A 24153-nucleotide genomic window follows, 5' to 3' on the forward strand; every position below is an offset into this window, starting at 1 on the left:
TGGGAGACCTTATATTGTTTGTCAGAAAGCTGGAATGGAAATCCCCCGTGAGACAAAATTCACACCTGATCTTTATCATCTTTGCAGAGTTAAAGGAAGGCACACTGCAAAACAACATCTTATTTCATAGCTGCTTAGGGTAATAGAGGAGTGGCAGTGCGTTGGATTGGAATTACAAAAGCTGGTTTTGGGGATTTCTGTAATTTGGGAAGTAGAGTCTTACATGTCACTACAACTGTATTAAAAATGTTAGAGAGGTAAAAATATATTTATGAGTTATGAAAGGACAAAGTTTTTGCTTGAATCCTTGTCAAGGCCTGATAAACAATACAATTATACTACTAAAATTGAACATTTTGGTGCAAACATGAGAAACATCAGTAAAATTAAATAAATGATGCATTATTTTAGCTTTAGGTTGTCCTTGTGTGCATCAAGCAAAAACACAATTGTTCAGAATCTTCCTATTAAAGTCTATTTTTTTCCTGCTGTTGTGAGGCTACTCCAGGTGAACTGGTTAGCTTTCTGCTGACACAACGGTGTTTTTCTCCTGTCCTGCCTCAGGTGCGCTCAGTTGCTGAAGTAAGGCTTGTTAGATAACCAACAGTTTCAGGAATTTGCCTCCACACTCTCTAGTAAAACTGGTTCAGAGTCAATTACACAATGTAATATAAGATAAGAGGCATTTTTGTGAAGCATTTTCACATTGCTGTTGCCTTCTGCAGCCTAGAACTGAAGTAACACATTACTTTTCATGTTGTAAAGTTTAGTTTTAAAATGTGACTTTTAACAAGTCTCGCCATGTGATGTCATCTCAAAACAAATCCTGCAGCTGCTCCATGAGTACATAACAGAACAACTTTCTGGACATTGTCAAAAACATATTTAAACATATTTTTCCTCTTATGACACAAAAGGTGAATTTCAAAGCACACACTTTCTCATTTCAATGCACTGGTTTTGCTTCTACAGACGTACCAGTGAGCTTATGGTGGCTAATGTTAGCAAACTTGATGACTCTTTTCTATTTGTGCTACTGTCATACTGTGTTTTAAATTTGACATCATCCCTTATTTGTCACTTATGATAGATACGACTGACATTTAATATCACAAACAGATAATTTGGCCATCTCGCCTGATAATATCATTAGGTTTTGATGCTCTGATTTCCAGGTGGAGGAGACAGTTATCTGTTTGTCATCTTAAGTCACTGGAATGGCACAATGTTAATTCTGTTTTTGGGCAGAATTTGACCTTGAAGTTTGAAAATGGACGCATAGAATAAACTGTCGTCTCCAGAAGCTAAAGAGAAGAGAGTTTTGGTGACCAGGGACAAACTGTGTGGACATTATAACAGTAAGAAAATATGAGAACAAATATTTATATACAGTATGTCTATAATAATTGTATGTATGTCTGTATTATGTAAGTAGGGATGCGCACATTGACTCCTTAAGTATTAATATTATTTAGAGCTGCAATTAATCAAGTCAAATGACAGAAAATTAATCGCCACTATTTTTTTAAGCAAAAAATGGTAAAATTCTCTTGTTCCAGCATCTTAAATGTGAATATTTTCAGGTTTCTTTAGTCCTCTATGATAGTAAACTGAATATTTTTGGGGTTGTGGACTGTTGGTCAGGACAAAGCATGACATCTTATGTTGCATGCTAGGCTTTAGGAAATCGCATCATCAAACATTTTCCATCATTTTTTGACATTTTAGAGACCAAACAGTTAATTATTTAATCAAGAAAATAATCAACAGATGAATCCATAATGAAAAAAATCATTAGTTGCATCCCTAATATTATCATTTTATTGTGGATATCAAAAATGTATTTATACTGTGAAAGCATCTTTAGATTAGCATAGTTGTTTAATCATTTATAATATTTTTTAACCATTTGCCTCTGGAGAATTAGCCCATTACTGAGTCACTATCTTTTTTTATTTTACTATTAATGCATGCCATTTGACTTTGTGATTTATGATAATCCATTAACATACAGCAGGCAGTTGATTATAAGCATATTTCTAAATCAGTCTTGATGCGTGTATTCAGTAAATGAATTACAAATAAAATACATACACTTCATGCTTTTACCTCTGCAGTATTTAATGATGAAAAGTTTTGGTGGTGTCAGTGTGAGTCCCGGCCTTGTTTTACTTGGTATCAGATCAAAATCAGTCATTTATTGTCAGAATGGCATTTATAAATTCCTTGCCAGGAACATTTTGTGTGCTCAGTAAAACATTTCCTAGAAAGTACATGAAAGTACAGCTTTTTTTCTTTTTTTTTTATTAATACCAAGAATAAGAATAGGCTCCTTTTTTGTGATGTGTACAGTAAATACATCAACATATCATAAAGCTGAACAGCAACATTGTACATTCAGTGATGACTGATCACAACCCCTTTAAATAGGAGTAGTCTTTAATTAAGCTTGTGACTTACAGTGCCTGTGCAGACAATGTGATTTCAATGATGATTTTAATAAAATTCATGAGATCATAGATTCTCTCTCTCTCTCTCTCTCACACACACACACACACACACACACACACACACACACACACACACACACACACACACACACACACACACACACACACACACATAGTTTGATTACTTTCCCATTGTGCATCACAGATTTAGCTTCGCTCTAACGCGGGCCACCCAATCTTCAAAACTCTCCGGGCATTTCCAGTGAGCAGCTGCACATGATAACTAATAGGGAAAAGGAGCAGTTATGAATGTCATTTGCAGAGACTGCTTGCTGGGTGAGACAGTGAGAGAGCAGAAGAGAGACAGAGAGGCGGTGGGAGAACAAGAGGGGGTGAGGGGGTAGGGGGAGCGACGCTGATTGAAGGTCTTAATGTTACATTTTAGCAGCAATTTGAACATGTTTTCACCCCCAGGAGTGTCACTCAATAGCTCTCAGGGGAAAGCCTCAGAGAGGAGACCATCTTTACATCTGGGACTTGCAAATCACAGAGGCAAGCTAGAGATCACTGTACATCCCTGTGTGAATTTTTAAGCTTTCAAAATTACCCTTTCCTCTCCATCTCTCTTGTCTTTTTTTTTTTTTTTTTTCTAAAACGCCCACACCGCCCAGCTTTTCTTTCTTCTGTCTTTCTCTCCTAGGTTCTCTTCACGATGACTGCTATAATTAAAGAGACTGGTCAGGGGGGAGGCCCTCTACGGCTGTTCTCCAACTCATTACCAGATGTTTAGAGGTCACTCCAGTTTATACACACACACACTCATACGCACACCAAAGACTTTTTGACGCTCTTGTCGTCGAGTGAGAAAGAAGCAAACAGAAGATACATTCATGTGGACCGATACTTAAGTGTTGATAGTGCGCTGTTGTCGACATTGTCGTTCATTTCGAGATGAAAGTGGAGAGAACGCTGAAGGGGGGGGAAAAAAAAAACAATAACACTGTGCTGACGATTTTTCACAACCCTGTCTAAACATGGTTCAACACATATGACAAGACTTCAAGTAAAACAGAAGGCAATCAATTTCTCTGTCGGGATAAAACCATGAACTATGCTCTCTTTGGCAGACACCGATGTCATATCCATCCAACACCTCAGACAGGAAATTCATATTATATGTTATGATGGTAATGTGTACACAGTAAAGCTCCCATTGCTCAACAGGTAACATGAACGTCCGTGTCTCAGACTTTATCAGAAGGAAACATATGGCTTGTTTCCTCCTGCCTCCCGGGAAACACAAGTTGAAAGAAATTATGAGAATGTTCTTAACCACAATCTGATGCCGAAATATGCAGAGCCCTATGTAAACACATTCTTACTTCTGTTTTGGGCCTGAAGTGTTTTCCAAGAAACAAGTTGTGCCCTCTATATTTAAAGAATCGCTCATGCAAGGATATAATATTGCTAAATATTTGTAATTGCTGATATAAACGCAAACATTCATTCTGAAAATGAAATTAAACCAACTTAAAAAGTACCAGTAATTCATTATATTCCTATTTGTAGGTTGAACCCTTCTTTGTTAACACCAAAGGTTTGGATTTCATTTTAAAAATGTCTGCTCAGACTTGAGATATGCACATATAATTTGATATTCACACAAATATGCCATTGTGAGAGCACAGGAACATATTTAAAAGTTCAAGTTCAAGTCCTGTGAATGGATTCCCAGTTCTGTTTAACCCTCTGGTCAGAGTCTGCATGAATTTGGGCCAGTTGCCTCAGACCCTGATGCGACCCCTGCCCACAAAGCCCATGGAAGTATGCCAAGCCAGCAGCAGACTAGAACCAACATAGTGGCTGGTGATTGTCCGTTCTGCTTCAAAAGGAAAGCAGCTTCTTGACCTCTGGCCTGTCCAGCACCAAACCGTCCTTATCACAGATTCATGTGATACTGAACGTTGCAAATAACATTCTGGTAAGGCAGTATTCCACATTGCACCACATGAAAGGATCAAGTGGAAAAAAAAATCCTCAGTAAGATAGTGATTGCAAACTAAAAGCAGGGAGAAGTTAGAGGGCAGCAAATAGTTCAGGAATCCAGCTGATGGATCCAAACCTTGCTGTATTAACAGGAGCCAAGACCAGCAAAAGCTCCCCACAACCTCCACCTCAGGGCTGTTTCCGGAAGGTGAAAATATCCCGGGTTTTGGAGCCTCTCTTGCCCTCCAGTGGAGGCTCAGGGGTGGAATTTGGTGAGGGCGAGGGTGTGGATGAAGGGGAGGGCGAGGAGGGCTGTGGGGTGGGGGTGCCTCCATAGGGGCAGCTCTGTGAGTCCGGGTGTTCTCCAGAACACTCCACAGTGGGGATGTAGCGGCTGTCCCACATCCCAGGGCCACACAGTTTACAGAGGTCATGTAGGCTGCATGGGATCCTGGGTAGGAGGCGGAACTGGTAGAGAAGGCTGCGGGCCTGGAGGAGCGGGACGAAAGTGGCAAGATGAGCTAAAATATGTAAATGTGACGGGGTGAAAGGAGCTTTGGATTGACAAGAAACAAAAGTCAGTGGATGCAGAACAGCTAGTTGCAGATTTCAAATAAAGTGGTTTAAAACATTAAAATAGATCAATAGCCTTGACTTCCAGCAAAAAAGGATAACAAAACCCTGTCAAGGTCAGCACTGCGCTGTGTTACCTGAAGGTAATAAGCCGGCCTGCCTGCTCTTAAAACATTGGATGCAAAATCTCTGGCAACAAAAAAAAAAGGAGTAACGCCAGCTGCATGCTAACATGAACCCACTGCCCGTGGATGCAGCTGGACTAACACAGCATCCATAAACATGAGAAAGCAGGCAGAGACACAGTAGCGGGGATGCAGATCATAAATCCTCTGCATAGCATGGCAGCATCCCATTTAGCACCTCAAGGCCTCTGTGGGCAGGTTACAGTATATTAAAGCTGCTTTGCTGCAGCATTGAGCAGGGCCCCATGATGCAAACAAAACACTGAGCTGAATTGAATATATAGTAATGCAGTAGACTGTGGAGGGATTGTCATGAGTATGATCATAAAGTCAAGATTATTATAATATTTGAAGAGAAAGGGACACCCATGTATATTGGGTGTACAGAGGTGCAAAATGAAACAGCTTAAACATTACATAAAGGTGACAAAACCAAGAGCTTTTACTGTGATACCTTGCGTAGCACCAGTTCTCCATTCATATGCATGGAGAGGTTGCTGAAGTGGAGCAACATTTGGTCAGTGGCGAGCTGCTGGTCTGTCACATCCTCCCCATACAGAACGATGATGGCCACACACAGGAACAGGTGGAAGTAGTCCGTCTATAAAAAAATAGGGGAGAGGTTATTGACTTTCAGTTAATAAAGAACAAGTTGTTCATAAGGTGAATGCCATGGTGGTGAAAAAAAAACACATATTGAGCAAGCAAGAAGAGTTTCAGCTTTTTGGGGGGCTTAACAGACAGATATTATTGTGATTGTGTCAGATCTGTGTATTCAGTCATGACCTTGCTGCAGGGAACAAGCTGAAGGTTACCACAAAACAAGGAAAGACAAAGAATTGATACTGAAGGCACAATGAAAATTAACAGTGAAATCCAGTTCAAGGAAAATACAAATTAGGAAGATATTAATGTTATACTTTTAGAAAATGTAAGTTTAGAGATGCAGGGTTTGAAAAAAAAAGGTTAAGGTAATGGAACAACTTGGAGGATTGAGACTTTGTACAGTGTTTTGTGTGTAAATAGGAAGTAATGTTTTATTGCAACATGAAATAAATTCTATAAATCTGCAGGAACCTTTGAGAGATTAACGACTTCAAAGATCTCTGCATTGTTCACTTCGATTATCACTGGTAATGTACCCAGAGTTATATATTTTACCTTACTTTTTATTACAAAAGTATGAGTTATATACAACAATATGAGTAACCACGCCAACATCTTGATTTCAAACTGCACCTCCCAACAACATATTTGAGTGTCAGTTAGTCTAAACATTTCAAATGACAAGAGCTAAAAATCAGATATCTATCAGATTTTTTTTTTTTTGCTTTTGGTCAGTCCAGTATGTGACATTCAACTGTCTAAACCGAGATTTCACTCTCCTATCTCCTCCATCGCCACCTGTAGCTGAAGATCAGCACATCTAGCAGGGAGTATGAACAGATGGCACGAAGCAGAATAAGTGATATTTGACTCTGCGACAGCAAGAAGACGTGTTAAGCTCTGTGTCATGGCAGTGAACATGACATGATACTAGACCCCAAATACAAGACAGAACGGCTGAAAAAAAACCTGCATTAGAGGTTGGAAAGACAGCTATATTTACTTACAGTGTCACTTTTTAAAATCTTTAAAATTAAAAGCTGTTATGCTTTTAGGAAGTATTTAACATTAGGAAAAAAAAATGATATGTTGAATCTTTACTGAAAGAATCAACCATTAAACCCCTTTGAGACCAAGTAATATGACATTTTACAGGCATTTAGGAGGATTATAATAGGCTTTAAAGGAATTACATGGACTCTTTCTGTTGCAGACAATGTTAACTGCATTTTGCATCCTCCTGACAAATCGTCAGATATCTGGTGCTGTAGTTAAACAGAATACAGCTCCATATACTCATATACACAAAGTTTTTCTTACGAACTTGTGTATGCAAAGGAGCAGTTTGGACTTTGCCCTGACCTGATAGTGTGCCCAGCAGGCCTCCCACATGCGCAGAGCCTCCGTGTCAGGGAACTCTCGTTTGAAGCAGAGCAGGATCCAGCGGTGGCAGAAGAGCAGCTGGAGGCCGTCCTCCCCCAGCCTGGTCAGGTGCTGGTGGAAGTGGGGCAGCATGAGACGCAGCAGCTCCCGCAGGTACATCTGGAGGCAGGTCAGAGAGGTCTTACAAACACAACTAAGCATTTTCTGGTGGTATTTTAAGCATTCTTATTCTATGATAAAATCTGACATTTGCCACACACACACACAAACACACACACACACACACATCCTACCAGCTGCCTCTCCATGTCTTCGTCCCGTGGTGAGCTAATGAAGATGGTATTCTCCATAAGGCCAACAAAGCACCAGAAGGTGTCGCTTTCATCCTGGATCTCAGTGAGCAGGGGGGCCACCAGGTCAGACATGCCCTGGCAGTAGCCCATGTCAGGATTAAACACTGCATAGTTGAGCAGAATTCGCCTGGAGCAAGAACAACCACGGACATCTTAGGGCTGTTAAAACATCTCTGCAGCAAACGGCACTTATGAAAGGGCAATATAGTGTCCGAAAAATTACAAATTTTCCCTTTTTATTTATTTATTTTTTGACAGTCTCTTATTTTGACATGTTCAAGACCCTGCAGCCCAGCCAAAACCGCTGAAAAGTACGGTCCCACCCAAACACACTGAATGATCCAACATGTGTTTCAGCATTGCAGCTAAAACCCAGAAAAAGATGACAAGCCCTGCTTTAGTGGTTGCTATGCCGACTCCACTGGTAACCAGGGAGCTAATTAATGATCTTTTTTGTTTTTTCTTTTTTTTTTTCCTTATACGGATACCACTTGAAAGAAAACTTCCCTGGTAGTGCTCATGCATAATTAAGTATTGTTAAAACAAAGGGAAAACCTTAAGGACATGTAGTGCAATATATAGATGGATATATAAAAGTGGAAAAAAAAAGTCATTTAGAAAAACAAACCAGTTTCTAAATCAGTTTCTGAGAGGTTGGCTTTTTGGAGAAGCAGACTCTGCGGTGGGTTTGTGTTTAGATAATTAAAGATAAAAAAAATGATAAGAGGATGCCAGCATCTTCAGCTCAAATGACACGGCAGAAAAGATGACTGATTGCATGTCAGTACAATAGATGTGAGATAAATGAGAAAGTATGAGATAAGTGCTCTGCATCTGGACATGTGCAGCGCTGGTATCACTCTGCCCAGGCGCAGCATAAAACATGATGCCTAGACAAATACCTGGAGCCTCAATGAGAGTCACTAAACTAATATGCTATTTAAATCCTCTTGCTCCTCGTTTAGAAAGCCATTAGCTCTGAGTATGCATCAAAAGTGCTCAGACGGCTTAGTCAGAGTCAATAAAGCATGAAACTCATTTGCAGCTCCCCCAGGGTTCAGAATATGAAATGAATAGGTACGCCTGTGCGTTGGGCTGAAGAATCGGAATGATAAGGATGAATTGAGAGCGGGTGAAAGAAGGAGAGGATGGAAGAGATAGAGAGATAGAAATTGGGAGCAAATGAAATGGGGGAAAAATGAGGAGAGGTGGTCTAACCTCATGATCTCCACATTGGGGTTATTCTCTCCTCTGAAGAAGTGATTACTACGGTCCGTTCTCACCACGTCTTTATCCACTGTGAACTGGACCTTTCTCCAGAACTCACTGTGCTCCTCAGGGCTCATGGACAACCTGAACAAACACCAGGCAGAAATGAAATAAGAGTTAGATATAGTATAGGCACAAAAAGAAAATAAATGCTGCAGCTGTTTTCCTGTTGTTTCTTGCTCAGTTATGATAGATTAAAAAGACAAGTGCAAGTGAGTTGAAGAAAGTTTTTACTGTACAGTCTCTCAGGAAATGCCTGGTAATTAGGATTTTTTTTAAAAAGTGCTATCAAATAATCTTTACCATAAATGTCACCCTAGTGTAAAAACTAATGGTTAGCTGCAAATGAACTAAAAACATGGGGGTGGGCAAGCAGTGGACTGAGGGGGTATTTCACCATCAAGCACCCCATGGAGGATAACACCACAGCCATAAAAGTGCCATCCATCCCTCTAAATGTTAGGGACTATATTAGCAATGTACTCTGTGTATGGCACTAATGTACTCAAGTCCTAACAAGCAGAAGGGATTTAATTAACACTGTTTATTTTCCATGTGGCCCCACAAGGAATAATGAGCGCACACCTGATGCAATGCCACGCAACTGTTTAGTTTCTGTGCTGTGTGTGGCCCCTCCCCCGCCACCTTTCTATCTTTCTTTTGTGTTTACATAGGATTATCAAAAAGGAGCATTGTTGTTTTACACCGATCCCTACATGGGCCTTTAAAATATACAAAACTCAACAAGGAAATACAAACAAAACAGCACAAAACGCTAAAAATGATACAATAAAATTACAATAAAACTAAATGACAAGCACCAGATCATTAATGGCTACATGAGTGATAAAAAACTGTTTAGACTTGAGCTTAAAATGATCCAAATCAGGATACATTTTGAGTTCAGTCAAAGGTGCGTTTATGAATAAAAAAAAGAGTAAGTGGTAAAGAGAAGTGAACTTCCTCTTCTCTTCCATAAATCTAAGCAGAGCCTTGTGGTCGCTGGTGCACCAAATAATAAATATAACGGTCTCTTCATGTCAACCAGAGGGAACATTTTTTAATTTACAGAATACAGCAAGTTATATGACAAATTTGAAATGTTTTAAAGGCAGAAAAGAACTAAACATTCTTTTCTGTCACTTTGTTCATTGCCTTTTGACTTATGTCAATAATAGTGTTTATATATATAGTGTTTTGTATACAGTGTAGTGTGTATCGTATATACAGTGTTTATAACTACATAGTGCTTGATTCATCAAATGACTTCTTACTTGCTACAGCTGCATTGCTTCCACGAACAGCTGCTTAGTTATCATAGCTAAGGGAAGGAGACAAGGTTAGGAAACAAGGAAGAGAGACTTGTATCCTTGTTCCTAATGATCAACTAGTAGCCCTGGAGGCTGCTCTAGTCAAATGGTCTTTAAAGGAATCCACATTAGAGTCAGAACAAGGGCTCTAATTACCTGACTTGGATAAGACTTTCTGAAGTACTCAAAATGTTAATAGGCCACACAGATGAAACCTGTCCAATTATCATATTCATTACAGACAGAGTGGCAATACGCGTGAAAATATGTGCACACTCAACCTTTTGGTCGTGGGGTGGAAACGGATGTGCTTGTGTGTGTGTGTGTGAGTGTGCTTGTCCGTGCATACCAGCGCGGCTGTTTTTTTCCTCCTTCTGACAAGAGGGTATGATCTGATAAGCGCTGACATGTATTTTCTCCAGAGACCTTTTATTTTACACCCAACACCTCCCCTTTACACTTCCCTGATTGTGCCTATTGATTGCTCAACGCCTGTGATGAGAAGCCACAATAGACTCACATATGGTTTAATGTTTGACTGACTGAGCATTTGGCAGCCAATACTGCAGCCACGTGACAGTTTATCTCAAAGCGTCTCAGTCAGACATTTCAAAATTAATTGATTTCCAGATTGCATGTGCAAATAATCCCTGGGATGACTTAAAATTTCATTTCGTGGCACAGATGTTATCAACAACCAGGAAATCTCCCTACTCTGATACAACAAGCACACATGTATCTTTTTTCTCTCTCTCTCTCTCTCTCTCCACGTTCTCCCCACCTCCTCTGCTGGATGTCATGATAGTGGGTGCGTTTTTGCAGTCTCCAGGCCTCCCTCTCCTGGGAGCTGGAGTCATAGCTGTAGTAGTGCAGCAGGAAGGGCCACACCTCGCCACGGATGGATGGGTCGATACCACCGAAGAAGATGGCCTGGTGGATAGTGGGAGGTGAGCAAACACAGTGAGCACAAAAGGGAGTGTTCTCAAACATTCAGAGGGTAAACAGGGGGGCACACAGCGAGGGAACGCTTCTACTGTTCTGGATAACTGTGTGAACTTATCTTGTATGCAAACAAGGACATGCAGACAGCTGTGTAGATGTACTCCACTGTGACCTTACAAAACTGAAGTGGTTGTATTATTTCATGAGTGTTGCAAAATGCTGCAAAACTGAAACTTCTACAAAACAAACAGTGTATATATGTCCAGTGAAAAATGAAACGGTTCTCTTACTGCATGTGCGTGTTTATTGAGGAAATGTCTTGGTCACAGTCTAACTGCCGCTGAGTCAGATGGTAAACCTTCAACTGAGTCAAATTGAGAGAACCCAAATGACTCACAGGGGGACATTGGCCAAGAGCAACCCTCTCATTATTTACAGATGGGGGTGCTGATTAAAACTGAAAGTTGTTCACTGCAGGGTTGACTTTCAAAATGACTTTCAGTGTGCAAATGCAAAAAAAAAAGAAGAGAAAACAAAAAAGTGAGGCATGACTACATGGATAAAATGGATAAAGTCTCTCCTGATGATCTACCTTGCGTAATTTATACTCCTCCTCCACCTGTCCACTATGGTTGAGGTGACGTAGCCAGGTGGTGACATCCAGCCTCCGATAAAGCCTCTCCTCTGGGTGGGTCTCAGCCGATGGCAGGGTGGGCCTCTGGATGGAAAACTGCATGCAGGATTTCTCATCTGACACCTGATACAAAGAGAGACAGATGGAAAACGGTAAACTGTGAGTCAGGAAAGATTAAACAGATTTTTTTTTCATCAGTTGAGCAAAAAAAAGTAAAGACTAGCAAAGGAAGAGGTTGAAAAAGTTCTAATTTCTCAATAAAACCAGATGCCAAACTGGATTTAAGATTGTAACCTGACCTGGTCTTTAAGCTGAGTTTCCCTGCAGCACTTCCACTGTTGGAAGACCTCAGCCAGCTTATCCAGGCCAGCGTGATGGAAGTGGAGGATTTTATATTGGCTCTCTCTGCTGGCGATCACCAGCTGGCCACTGGTACACGCCTCATCACTGCAACAGCACCATAAAGAATGATAAACAGAAGAAAATAACATTCACAAAACATTTTCCACCTTTGAAATTTTAAGGAATGCTTCATTTATTTATGTAGTAAAAAACACTTCTTGCTCACTTATTTCTAATCATACCCACAACTCATTTTCCACTAATTACCATAAAACAAACCGTCCTGAAACCTACAAAACAGCAACACCTCAAGGTGTCCCCTCATGACCTCCCTGTGACCTTTCTGGACTCCCAGCTGACCTGAAGAAGAGTCTCAGCGACCTCATGTGACCCAGGTCCACCCTGAAAACTCCACACAACTGCTCCAGAGCCAGCACCTTCTGCTGCTCCTCCCACCGCGCGCCATGCGACTGGCAACCACTTTCAGATGGGGCGTGGCTGTCCAGACTGGAGGCGGAGCTTACTGAGTGGTTCATGGACTCCTCGCACAGCTCCCTGGGAAAAACAAGACAGAGATATTTTCTGTGAATTAAGTTTTAAGATCTGAGTTGGATTTCAGAGAAGTGAGGTTGGAGGTTATTTAAAATATGGGTTCCAGGAATTAGATTTAGTTTTTGAGGTTGGGTATGAAAGAGGGCTTTTTTTTTTTTGTTTGATTGTGCTAAAAGGGAACTGAGTCATGTGTTCCGCGAAATCAAAGGACTGCAGATGCAGAAACCTTGCACAAAAATATCTTCTTCATAGTTCCTTGGCCTCACAAGGAACAAGGAAAACAGAGCCATTCCTCTATGTGGGACATTAATAATAAATATCATGTAGACAGTGGCCAGTCCTGTTTAGCCCGGTGGTAATTGTGCAGACATATAGGCTTATCCCCAGCTGAGTTCTGCCCTGTTGTTTTGTGTCTCAATATGGTTCTGCCAAGAGGCTGAGAATGGGAGGAATGCATGGAGGCTTCTGAGGACACACATACACACTCACACACACACACACACATAAGGAAATCTGTACACACAAATCACACTGTCTGCCGTACAATTTCCCCTGTCATTCCCCCATGGCCAGCATGTTGTTCCCGGCACTGAAACCTGAGCCGAGGGTTCCTCTGCTTGCTGGAGGAGACACACAAGCACACATACACACTATACATATACATGTACAGAAGAGAAACACACACATGTGACAACACAGACAACAGACATGAGTATGTATGCTGCCAAATATGCTGTATGCTGCAAACACACACAAGTTCCTGAATTGTTAGAATTACAGGCTGGCATTTTTAACATCTTTCTCTCTTCACGCACGCACACACACACACACACATGCACACAAGTGAATGGACCATAGCTAATGACCATAATGCACTCTCAAACACGTCTCTAGACATGCTAATGCTGAGAAACACACCAACACAGAAATGCGTTAAACCCGCTGACACTTGAGACGTTGACATCTAAATAAACTTATTTGCTTGCTACTCACTATCAAATAAGTGTTGCCTGTTTAGAGAATTAAAATAATTTATTCAATTCAAAATTCAGTTTATTATATCTCTAACACAAAAAAAATATTTCACAAGTCTGCATGAATAAAAACACATCTTTTCACTCCGAAAACAATTTTCTATTTACAACAATTTTATAGGCAAACACGAGTGGATAACTGGTACTTTGAAAAGACGGGGGAGGGCAGGTCTAATCTATTACACCCTGAATCAATCATGTCTGGCTAATCATTTCCCTGTTAGCAGATGGGAAAATAACAAGGCTGATCAATCCAAGCTGCACAGTTTCCTCTGCTATCTGGTGATTTACTGCTCTCTGTCTCATGTATCATGCCACAAACCAGACTGTGGAATACTAGGAGACCGAGAGAGAGAGGCACAGAGAGCTCTGGTAAGGGCGTTAAGCAACCTGAAATATGGAGGAGCTCTTTTAAAAAGGACTACTGTACTCATTTTTTCACTCACTCCAATGACTGTCGAGCCCTGGGTGTTTACAAGGCCTGCGAGCCCATTCAAAGCAGACATTTACGTACATATGAAAAAAAGGTTTTTGCATATTTCTCCGCGCTGAGATGAAAATGCAAAAACCATGGAAAACGTGGTGGGAAAGCACATGATTCTCAGTATTTTAGGGTGGATCATCCTCTGTGCTGCGTTCAAGCGGAAACTGAACAAGTGATTAACAACGTCTGTCAGTGTAAACAGCCTAATTCTATTCAAGTACTGTAGGCAGCGAATGTACGGTAGGCAGCAGCCAAGCCATAAACTGCACAGAGAGAACATTATGTAAACAAGCTGTTTTGACGGAGGCTGCTGTAACATGGCATGTCCCACCAGGCCAAGGTGAGATCAAACTGCCCTGAGGCCCTCCATAACACCTTTTTTTTCCACATATATGAGGCTTTACCCCAAGGGAAAGAGCTGTTTGGTCACACTGAGAACTGGGACCGAGTGCTACAGGCCTCCTGGGACTCCTAGGCCCTTCAGCTAATCCCTGGAGTGAACAGAGAGACGAGGGAGGGCTTGGATCAAGCGGGTGGAGTGGGCTCTGCAGGCGCACACTGCAGAGTGGTCAGTACGGTTTGGAGTTTGGAAAAAGGAGAAAAAAAAATCTGACATCAATTTTTCTTATTTGTTAATCATGAGGTATCAAATAATCCCAGAACCATAATAGCATACAGTGTTGTTACTGTAAAACCTTCTTTTCCATGACTTTTCACACACTAGGCCTCTTCTAGAAAAGGATGCTAGATATATCAGAGAGGCTCTGAGATGATTAACAGGATAGGAAAGCAGAAAAAAAAAAAAAATGTATTAAAGGTTATTTTTTTTAGGACTTTTCTTGTGAATTACGGGATAATTTTATTTCTTCAGAACTCAAAGTCTGGTTAAACAAGTAACAGCAAGTAAACATAATGTAACCAGTGATAAGTGGTCACAAGTAGACATTGCAAAAATGCTGGCAACCGCTGTCCTGGGATTTAATTGTAGTACACACTGACAGCCAACAGTGGTTTCATAAACTACTGTTAAACTTGTTAAAAAGCTGGACAGAAATTGCTGTGGATTTCTATCCTCTCCCTCCACTCTCCTCCTTCTCCCCCCTTTTCATCCGCTCTCACTCTCCCATACGCGGCCCTTTCTCTTTGAATGATTCCAAGTGACATGTTTCCAGTTCCTGGCCCCTTAACAGTGTCAATTAAAGCAAGAGAGAGAGAAAGAGAGATTGAGTGGGTTCCAGAGTTTTGGCTGCTGCTCCACTCTCTTCAGTCCTCTAATCCGGAGAGCTGACATTCAGCCCAGCACAACAACCCCGGGAGCACTGGGAATCAAAGGGCTTCACACAGACTTTAGGAAGGGAGGAGGAGGGGGTGGGTAGGAGGGGGGCGAGAAATTTGAGAGCTGGGCGACACCAAAAGAAACAATATTGAGAAAAACAGAGAGAATGACCAAGAGGAAGAGATGCAAAATGAAGGGTGGAAGGAATGGACAGGTAGCGGAGAATCCAAGTGAGGAAGGGAAAAACAGGCGAAGGGGACCCACACAAAGTGCCAGAGAGCTGAGGACAGACACTAACAGTGAGTGAAACCCAGAGGAGTGAAGGAAGAGGAGGACAGAGTAAAGGTTAGAAGCTGTGAAGCAGAGAACGTTGCCAAGTCACACACTGACTGCACTTACAGCAAGCTGGGGTCTGAGAGTGGTTAAAAAGGCTTAAACACACACTGACTCTCACTCTCTCTCTTTTTGACACACACTGACACAGGCTCACATTCTGGGCAACATGTCAGGCCAAATAGCTGTGTGAGGAAACGACCACGGAGGGAATCATAAAGTCAAACGGCCGTGAGGTCCGAACAGCAACACAATCACTGTCCAGATGGCTCCCTTGACTAGAGAGCAGGCTTTGGAAGCTCTGAGGTTGAGAGTTTGTTGGATATGGGGAATGATTGTGGGCCATCTGTGACATTATAAAATGTTTAGGTTGAGACCTGCTTTAAGTAAGTGAACCCATTTTGAACTCTGATAACGTTATCGTGCTGCCTAGTGAGGTCATCTACCTGCTTTCACTCCCTCTGGGACATTCAGCTGTAGAGTAGTGAGCCACCATGTGGCCTCAGAGTGTAAACCACCCTTCATGACATCAATTTTTTTCTCTTTGGCTCCACCTTGTGGCAGGTTAGGGTAACTGTAAAAAACACCTTTACAGGATAGGTTCACAACGTTCCAAATCTGTCTTAAAACAATAGTCAGGTGCTGTATGAACATTAAAACAGGCGAGTTGTAATCATTCCTCCTGTTCATACTGACTATTGAAAGATCCCTTCCTCAAGCACGTTCAATACAAGTGAAGGGGGACAAAATCCACAGTCCTCCTTTTGTGCAAAGATGTATTCAAATTCAAATAAAAAGAGGCTTCAGCAGTCCGAATTAGTCAAATCAAGTGGATATCTTCCAAATTTACAGTCCTTTCAGTACAAAATAGTTTGTTACTATCTTCCCACTGTAGCTCATCAGGGAAACACTCTGTCAAGACACAAAGATGGAATTTCATACTGAAAACTAACTCCAACTGATGAAGCTTCATATGCATATTAGCTAAATAAACGCTTTAATACATTTTTGCTCTAAACGAGGTCCCATCACTTACATTGAAAATGCTTTATGAAGGGATCTTTTAATAGCCAGTGTGAACATGGGGGAGGATTACAGCCTTTGTGCACCTTGCTATTGCTTTAATACAGACTTGAAAAATTGTGAACCTATCCTTTAAAATGAACTTGCATAACAAATGACCACAGATAACTGCTGATATTTTTCTGTCTGACAGTGGGGTAGCAATTAAATATCCTAACCTAGGTGTGATGCAGTTTAGGTGAATAAAATTAAACTAGTTCAGATCAGTGTAGTCATGAGAATCCATCAGAAATACATCACTGAGATATTGAATACACATAATTCACAAACTAAGACTGGATCAGCTGATAGCATGCCTTCAGAGCTCCACCAGAACTACTGTGGGATAGGGATGCCAGGTTGTTACTGGCTGAACTGCTGGTGCATCACTCATACATACTGCAAACATATGTGATATGGTAAAAGGAGAAGTGTCAATAATTGTGTGCAAAAAACACAGAAAAAGTGCACTGGTAGCAACAGTTGGTCTACAGTGGTCACAAAAGTAGACTTTCATAAAAACTGATTGCAAGATATTTGCGAAACAAAAGTTCTAATTACAGGTTCAAAAAATTTGATATGTTTTTGGACTTTATTGAAAAGTTGACAGTACAGAGGCAGACACAAAATGAGGGGAGAGAGAGATGGGTATGAAACATACAGTAGGTCTCCTGCCAGTATCGAGCCGCGGATGTTGGTTACAGTATGTGGTATGCAACTATTCTGCTACCAAGGTGCTCAAAACATAATTTTTGATAATATGAAGGGCAGCAGTGGAATTACGGATGTGGAGAACAAGGGACGAAAAAAAATGGTCATGATGTTTTTTTGTTGATGTATTTTCCTGCCGCTGAATGACAAAACTAAGCTTAAACTTAACTCTGCTGTGTGAAAATAATACTATAGATCATGAATGAAGCTCACGTTATCCCTCGCACTGACCTGCTTTCATTGTCCAGGAAGACAGAGCCGCTGCTCTCACAGAGGGCCTCGCTGACAGGGGACAGACAGAAGGGGGAGGAGAAAGTGTCTGAGTCTGAACCCATGGTGCTGTCGCGGCTCACTTCGTCCGACAGCTCACAGGAGCCTTCATCGCCCTCCTCTCCAGCCGAGGGCAGCTGCTGCTGGTGCGAGGAGGCATCTGCTCCGGCTTCTACAGCCAGACTGTGGCTCTCTGCAGAGGTGCTGCTGGTAATGTTCCTTTCCTCGTCCTCATCTTCCTCCTGGGCTGCTGGGGGACGGGAGTGGGGTCTGGAGGGGGGGTAGTTGATTTAATATGGCATCAGTATCATGTATAATACTGAAATAAGGCTGCACACTTTATCAAGAATGTTTTTAATCTGAGTGCAACTGTGGTTTTTATACTGTAACCGCATGCTTTTTCTCAAATTGAATATCTTAAAGAGTATTCTTTAAGAGATCTTCCCTACCGTCTGCCTCGGCGGCGTGCGTTCCTGCGTACAGGGGAGCTCTCGGGGGTGATGTAGCGCAGTGCCTCCTCATCCTGCCGCTGGATGCGGGAGTTTGGCACCCAGGTCAGAATCAGAGTGGTGCCCAGGCTCTCGTCCTTCTCCATGTGCACACAAAGGTAGCCTGCAGGGGGCGTGGTTAGTTCAGGAATTATTATGTTGAGAAAGGTAACGTGAAAGGAAATGACATGAAATCTGAGAAGAGATAACCCAGACAAAGTTATGACGACACAGAGGGAAACTTGAGACTTGTTACAGCACACACACACACACACACACACACACACACACACACACACACACACACACACGCAGTCAATAGTGGAGAATCATAGGTGTGTATCAAAGAGATAAGGGATCAAGAAATTGAGGAAATGCTGTGAGTGTTCATACCAGTATGAGTTAAAAAATGTCAACCAACAACACAGGCCACTAGCACTCTCATTTTTAAAACCAGTGCATCAGAATCATACATCTAGAGGTGCAACGATTAGTCAGTCGACAGAAAATTAATCAGTAACTATTTTAATAACTGAATAATTGTTTTAGTCCTTTGTTTAAAGAAAAATGCTGAACATTTGCTGGTTGCAGCTTCTCAAATGTGATGATTTTAAGCTTTTTTATGATATTCAACAGATAAAGTTTGGATTTTAGACTGTTGATTGGACAAAACAAGACATGTAAAGATGTCATTATGGACTCTAAGAAATTATAACTGAAATTTGCACTATTTTCTGACATTCATCATCAATCATCAGATTAATCGATAATGAAAATAATTGTTAGTCGCAGCCCTACTTACCTCCTTCACATTCATAAATAAGGTAGACCGAGGTTAAATAATTTCACTCTGTGTAACAGCAGTCTTAGGAATAATATTGTGGGTTTACAGTAATAAAGTAGCAAGAATGAGAGCGCCATTAAAGCCTGGCTGCACTTGCAACCCTCTTTGATTATGTCCCATAATTTATAACCTTCTAATTTCAGGAAACAGTAAACTAAAGGAAAAGCGTTTTCTGCCAGGCCAACAACTGCATTCACACCAAAAGAAAATACAGTTGGAAAATCAGTGCGGACTAACCTGGGTGGTGCTCTGCCAGGCCAGGCAGGGGCTCTGCGGGGTGCACGCAAACATTATTTTTGGAGAAAATGATCTCGCCATCCAGGCCTGAGCGTAACGACGAGCCCCCCGCCCCAGGGTTAAAGGTCAGGAGGTCGGAGGCCTTGGAGGAGGCACGCCGCAGGAGCCGACCCAGTGACATCTCCTCAGAAACCGGGACACTGGGCCCATCCTCTGGAAGTGGAGATTTGCAGATAGAATAGGAAGCGGAAGAAGGGAGCATAGAAGATGACAGACACGGCATGAGAGCGTAAAGGTGCAGGAAATGAAAAGGGAGGACATCAGAGGGAAAAAAAGGAACGTGACGGTCAAGCAAATGTGTAAACGACATCGTGACACATCTTTACTGTAGAGATACTGCACAGATCCTCACCTACACTTCACCTCCTCTGTCACATGTGTGTGCTTGTATTTACTGCAGTGTCCTTACTGCAGAGCTCAACCCCAGAATCCCCTCTTCCCTCTGTACTTGTTCAGCAGTTCTCTGTGCCACATTTTCCTTTGCCTCCACCTTCTCCTTACCTACACACACACACACACACACACACACACACACACACACACACACGTATTCACGGCGTCTCTGTATACTGTAATTGTGTGTAACTAAAGGGTGTCCCCACCTTTTGTAAACAACACACACACATACAGGTATGTACACACACAAAGACATGTGCAAACACCCTCCACTTCATTCGTGTGAAATTCTAGGCAGTTATCAGTAGCCAACAGATGTCACCACCATCAGCACTGAACTGGGATCAGCATGTCACACCACCAACGCTTAACTTGTCTGTTTCAGAGAGAGAGAGCATCGTGTGATGAGACAAACTTCTCTCTTTTGATGCTGCAGCAGCGTCTTTGAAAAGGCTTGGAGGGGATCTTACTTTTCAGGCTGAAAGAACACTAAAAGTAATTAAAGTCATACTTGCTAGAGAACGTCTGCGGGGTTTTTTCTTTCTGTTTAATCTCCTTGCAGAGAACTCACAGATTAATTTCCTTTCTCTTAACTTTGACACATGTGTCTGTATCTTTGGAACCCACTGAATCTGTGTAACCTTGTTTTTTTTTGTTGGCTGAACACTCTGACACGTACTCCCCACTCTATCTGAGGAATGTTCCCTCCTTTTTCCTCACAGGGCATGTTTACCTCTGCTTGATTAAGCAGGCACCCCACTTCCTGATGCCAGGCCCCAGACGGGAAGTCTGCTGGCACGAAATTGAGGCATGACCTCGAGGAGGAACACAGACGTACTGTAGGCCATCATTTGGCTTACATTAAAAAAAAAAAAAAAAAAAAGCAGGAGTGCGTAGTGTGTTTTTTTGCTGAATTTCACCAATTCACATTGTAAAAGGGGCGGCTGTTTTTTGCAGATGTCAATAATCCACAGTTATTTTCATCAACGATTAATCTGTTCATTATCTTTTTTAATAAATTGATAAATCTTTTAGCCTAGTCAAAAGATTTGTCCATCACAACTTCTGAGAGTCTAAAGTGATGTCTTGTTTTGTCTGACCAGCAGACCAAAGTCCAAAGATATTTAACATAAAATGAGATAAAACACAGGAAATCAGCAAATCCACACAAGCTGGAGCCAGAAAATGTTTGACATTTTTACTTGATAAATGACTGACACAATGAATCTAAATCAAAATTCAACTGAAACAGTTCCCGTAAAATTTTCTGTTGGTCAACTAATTGAATTGTTGAATTGAATTGTTTCATTTCTACAATAGTTGCAAGTGATTCAAAATATTTTTCATATTTTTCAGACTCTTTGAGGGGGAAAAAAAATCTAAAAATGTAATCATTTAAAAGAAGAGGATGAAGTCACAGATCCTCTATCCTGCAAGCCATAATATTAGACTACAACTGAACATAGCGGCAACTGGACTATTTGCATACTAACTGCCTTAAAAAGCACCAGACCGATCCACTTGTAAATAAGCCAGACTGGACTCATGCAGTGTCCACACACAGGCTGGGATCATATGCATGACATGCCACTATAACTAATAGCCTGATAACAGCAACAATATATTCACTGCTGTGCTATTATCCAGTGGTTATTTTGGTCTCTATGTGATTACAGAGCCACCCAGGTTAGTTTGATAGAGCCTGTCCAGGCTGGCGGCTTGGCCGTTAAAGGACAAAGTCCTCACACGTCTTTCTTCTCGCTTCATTTTTTATGCTGTCAACACCTCAGTGCGCTCACACATTGCCTCTCCTCTCTGACCTTTCACTGTTTTATCAAATGACTAACATCATTAGGATTGAAACACCATTCAAAAACCAGCCCCGCCCCACGGTGACCTGCAGAATACTTTGCTTTTTTTACAAACTTCTAACAGATTGCCTGACAAAAAGAGAACTTTTAATAAGAACTTGAAACCTACACCATAGAAATTTAGCTGCGGGTATAGACGCCACAAGCTTCCAGGGTCTCAGCTTCTCACCTATGGGCTACATTAATTAAGTTGTCATGCTGACATTTGAATAGAGGAGCCAACGCTGAACACTGAACAACGTGCCTGAGGCAGCTGAAAAGAGACCGGCCACAAAGAAGCCTGAAAAACAAGGTTCTTCTGGATTCTTCACAGTCTGGCTTAGTTATGAGGAAACTTTATGGGTGACTCAATGGCAGCGTGTGTAGACACTTTAGGCTTTGTTACACCTGATAAAATCATTCAAAACGTATATCTGTAGTAGAGGAAGTCATATAGTAATGCATCCCTGTGTGCTCTAAAATCTAAATACACATAACCAGCAGTGTGAAGAGTCTTCAGTAACAAAACATGCTAAATAATTTATAAGCTTAATACATAAACCCTGCAACCACCTGCTGGTATTATATGGTGTAGTGCCAATTGAAGGGTGGTTGACTTGTATTTGGTGATTGTTTAAATACCAGTACATATAAAAAATACTGCTGTTCAAGAAAAAGTGTTTAATTGTTTAAAAATAACAAGTTTAAAAATGCTTTTTTTTCTGTAAGAAATGTGATGAAAGATCATGAACTGATTTTATACACTCAAATATCTGCATTCGCCTCAAAAATCCTGTATCTGTCTGACTGTAACTCATGTGCTCATCCTTATAGTGACCAGAGGAATATAGAAACACATGTAATGCAATGCAATACTCTCTGAGGCTGTACATTGTGATGTTCTTGTATCATTATTATTATTATTATTCAAAACTCTTTTACGTATGTAGTAGAGAAAAGTATTAAAAATCCTACACAACAATGCAATGTGATACAAAAACACCACAATCAAGAGCCTCAAATATTACCATAGAGCTGGATCAGAAGAAGAATTGAACTTTCACATAGAAAATATTTACTACAAAACTGTTGTAGGCTATTAAATCGCATTATAATGTAACGGTATTTTCATTTTTCTTGTCAGTCAGTGCTTACTCTGACACTGTAGGTCAAAGGTGTCAGTCCCATGAAGTGGGTAAACTATTTTCTACCAAACGCTGATTGAAGGTGGCCTTTCTGTGTCCTGGCTGTGGCAGGAGTGGAGGAAATGCCTCAGCAGTAACAGTGTAGCCTGTGTGAGGCGTGCCATGATGTCGGGGGCTCCATCAGCTATCAGCCTGACAGGAGGAGGAGAGGGGAGGAAGGCTTTTGCCACCGCAGCACTTTTTATGCAGAGGGCCCATAGTAACCTATATATATATAAATATATATCACACACACACACACACATATATATATATATAGTATGTGTGTGTGTTTGGCCCGTGCAGGGACTCTATCTGTACCATCTTGGATATAAATATTTTAGTTTAGCAGGCTACCATGGCTGAAACCCTTTGCTTGTTACATGTCATGCTGTCCAGGTAACTTTAAAGTTTGTTTTATCCAACGGCAGCGCGCAAAAAAGACGCAACACTGACACATTATTCGCTCGTACCGGACAAATTCTTGGCATACACCTGTTCCAGCAGGAGGAGAAATGAATGAATAGCAAGCAGCATGTAGAGGAAGGGCTCCAAGCGGCTGAGCTCTCACCTTCAGTCCCGCCGCAGGAGGCTACAGCCCGTGTCGGACATCCAGCTCACTCACCGGGCAGCAAGGACCGGGCACCGCTTCACCTCTTCTCAGCTGGATTTGGCTCCGTTGTTAGGAACTGTTTAGTCCTGTTTGCATCCCCGTGTTTTCCGACAGTGACACCACACGTCTGACTGCTGCTGTTCCTGCAGCAAAAAGCGCACATCCGGTTGCAACCTTCAAAGTAAACCCTCCCCTTTCGGGTATGGCGTATTGGTGCGTTTAGAGACTTTCTGACGCTTTAATTTGTAAGCAAATTTGCCTCACTTCCTATAATCACATGGTGTTTATTTCTAACTTGACTTAAGTGCTCCAGACTAGACCATTCCCTCTAAATTTCGCTGCTTCCGGAAGGCCAAAGGCTTTTTCCTATCACGGGATTTTTAGATTTCAGATTGAAAACACAAAGCAAGGCTGAAATTTAAAATATAAACATATATATTTTACATGAACTAACATCCGACTCAGCCTACCATATGAAGCTGCCCCCTTTTTCATCACAAGTGACGTTTTAAAGGTCATTGGGAAAAGCTTGGATGCAGTTGGTCCATCATCAGGACCGGAGCTGGAGTCAGAGCACCCCGTCACACAGTCGCTGCAGGCTTCACCTGTCCCTTTAAAACCTGTTTCAGCCCACAACTGACTGCCTACAACAACCAAAACGTATTTTAACCGTCACACATTGTTCCTATTGAGACCCTTCACAGTATCCCCTCATAATTATTCTCT

At 41.5% G+C, this 24153-nt stretch overlaps 1 protein-coding gene across 5 annotated transcripts; it reads right to left on the reverse strand.

The window, feature by feature from the left end:
• Positions 1 to 2019: 2019 nt before the first annotated feature.
• tbc1d16 (TBC1 domain family, member 16) lies at positions 2020 to 23572 on the reverse strand. 5 transcript variants are annotated; one of them, XM_042393601.1, is made up of 14 exons: positions 23440 to 23572; positions 19737 to 19885; positions 19325 to 19537; positions 18205 to 18367; positions 17717 to 18025; positions 12394 to 12588; positions 11991 to 12138; positions 11650 to 11814; positions 10897 to 11045; positions 8755 to 8889; positions 7477 to 7663; positions 7163 to 7342; positions 5649 to 5795; positions 2022 to 4925 (listed from the first exon to the last, which is right to left on the reverse strand). In XM_042393601.1, the coding sequence occupies exons 3-14, from the start codon at positions 19503 to 19505 to the stop codon at positions 4626 to 4628; spliced, it is 2259 nt and encodes a 752-aa protein (XP_042249535.1). In that variant the 5' UTR covers positions 19506 to 19537; positions 19737 to 19885; positions 23440 to 23572; the 3' UTR covers positions 2022 to 4625. The 5 variants fall into 5 exon arrangements, with proteins under 5 accessions (XP_042249537.1, XP_042249535.1, XP_042249532.1 ...); XM_042393598.1 differs by having other exon boundaries at positions 23386 to 23572; XM_042393602.1 differs by lacking the exon at positions 19737 to 19885.
• Positions 23573 to 24153: the final 581 nt, after the last annotated feature.

Source organism: Thunnus maccoyii, chromosome 18 (assembly GCF_910596095.1).
Source record: "Thunnus maccoyii chromosome 18, fThuMac1.1, whole genome shotgun sequence".
NCBI lineage: Eukaryota > Metazoa > Chordata > Actinopteri > Scombriformes > Scombridae > Thunnus > Thunnus maccoyii.

What these genes read in the sequence shown, in the direction of transcription:
- tbc1d16 (XM_042393602.1), bottom strand. Translation starts at nt 19,505, where the DNA reads ATGTCACTGGGTCGGCTCCTGCGGCGTGCCTCCTCCAAGGCCTCCGAC. An exon ending in CCCAATGTGGAGATCATGAG is followed by an intron (nt 7,664 to 8,754) that starts GTTAGACCACCT and finishes TTCTTGCTCCAG; the next exon opens with GCGAATTCTGCTCAACTATG. An exon ending in CCTGCTGGGCACACTATCAG is followed by an intron (nt 5,796 to 7,162) that starts GTCAGGGCAAAG and finishes ATTTTTTTATAG; the next exon opens with ACGGACTACTTCCACCTGTT.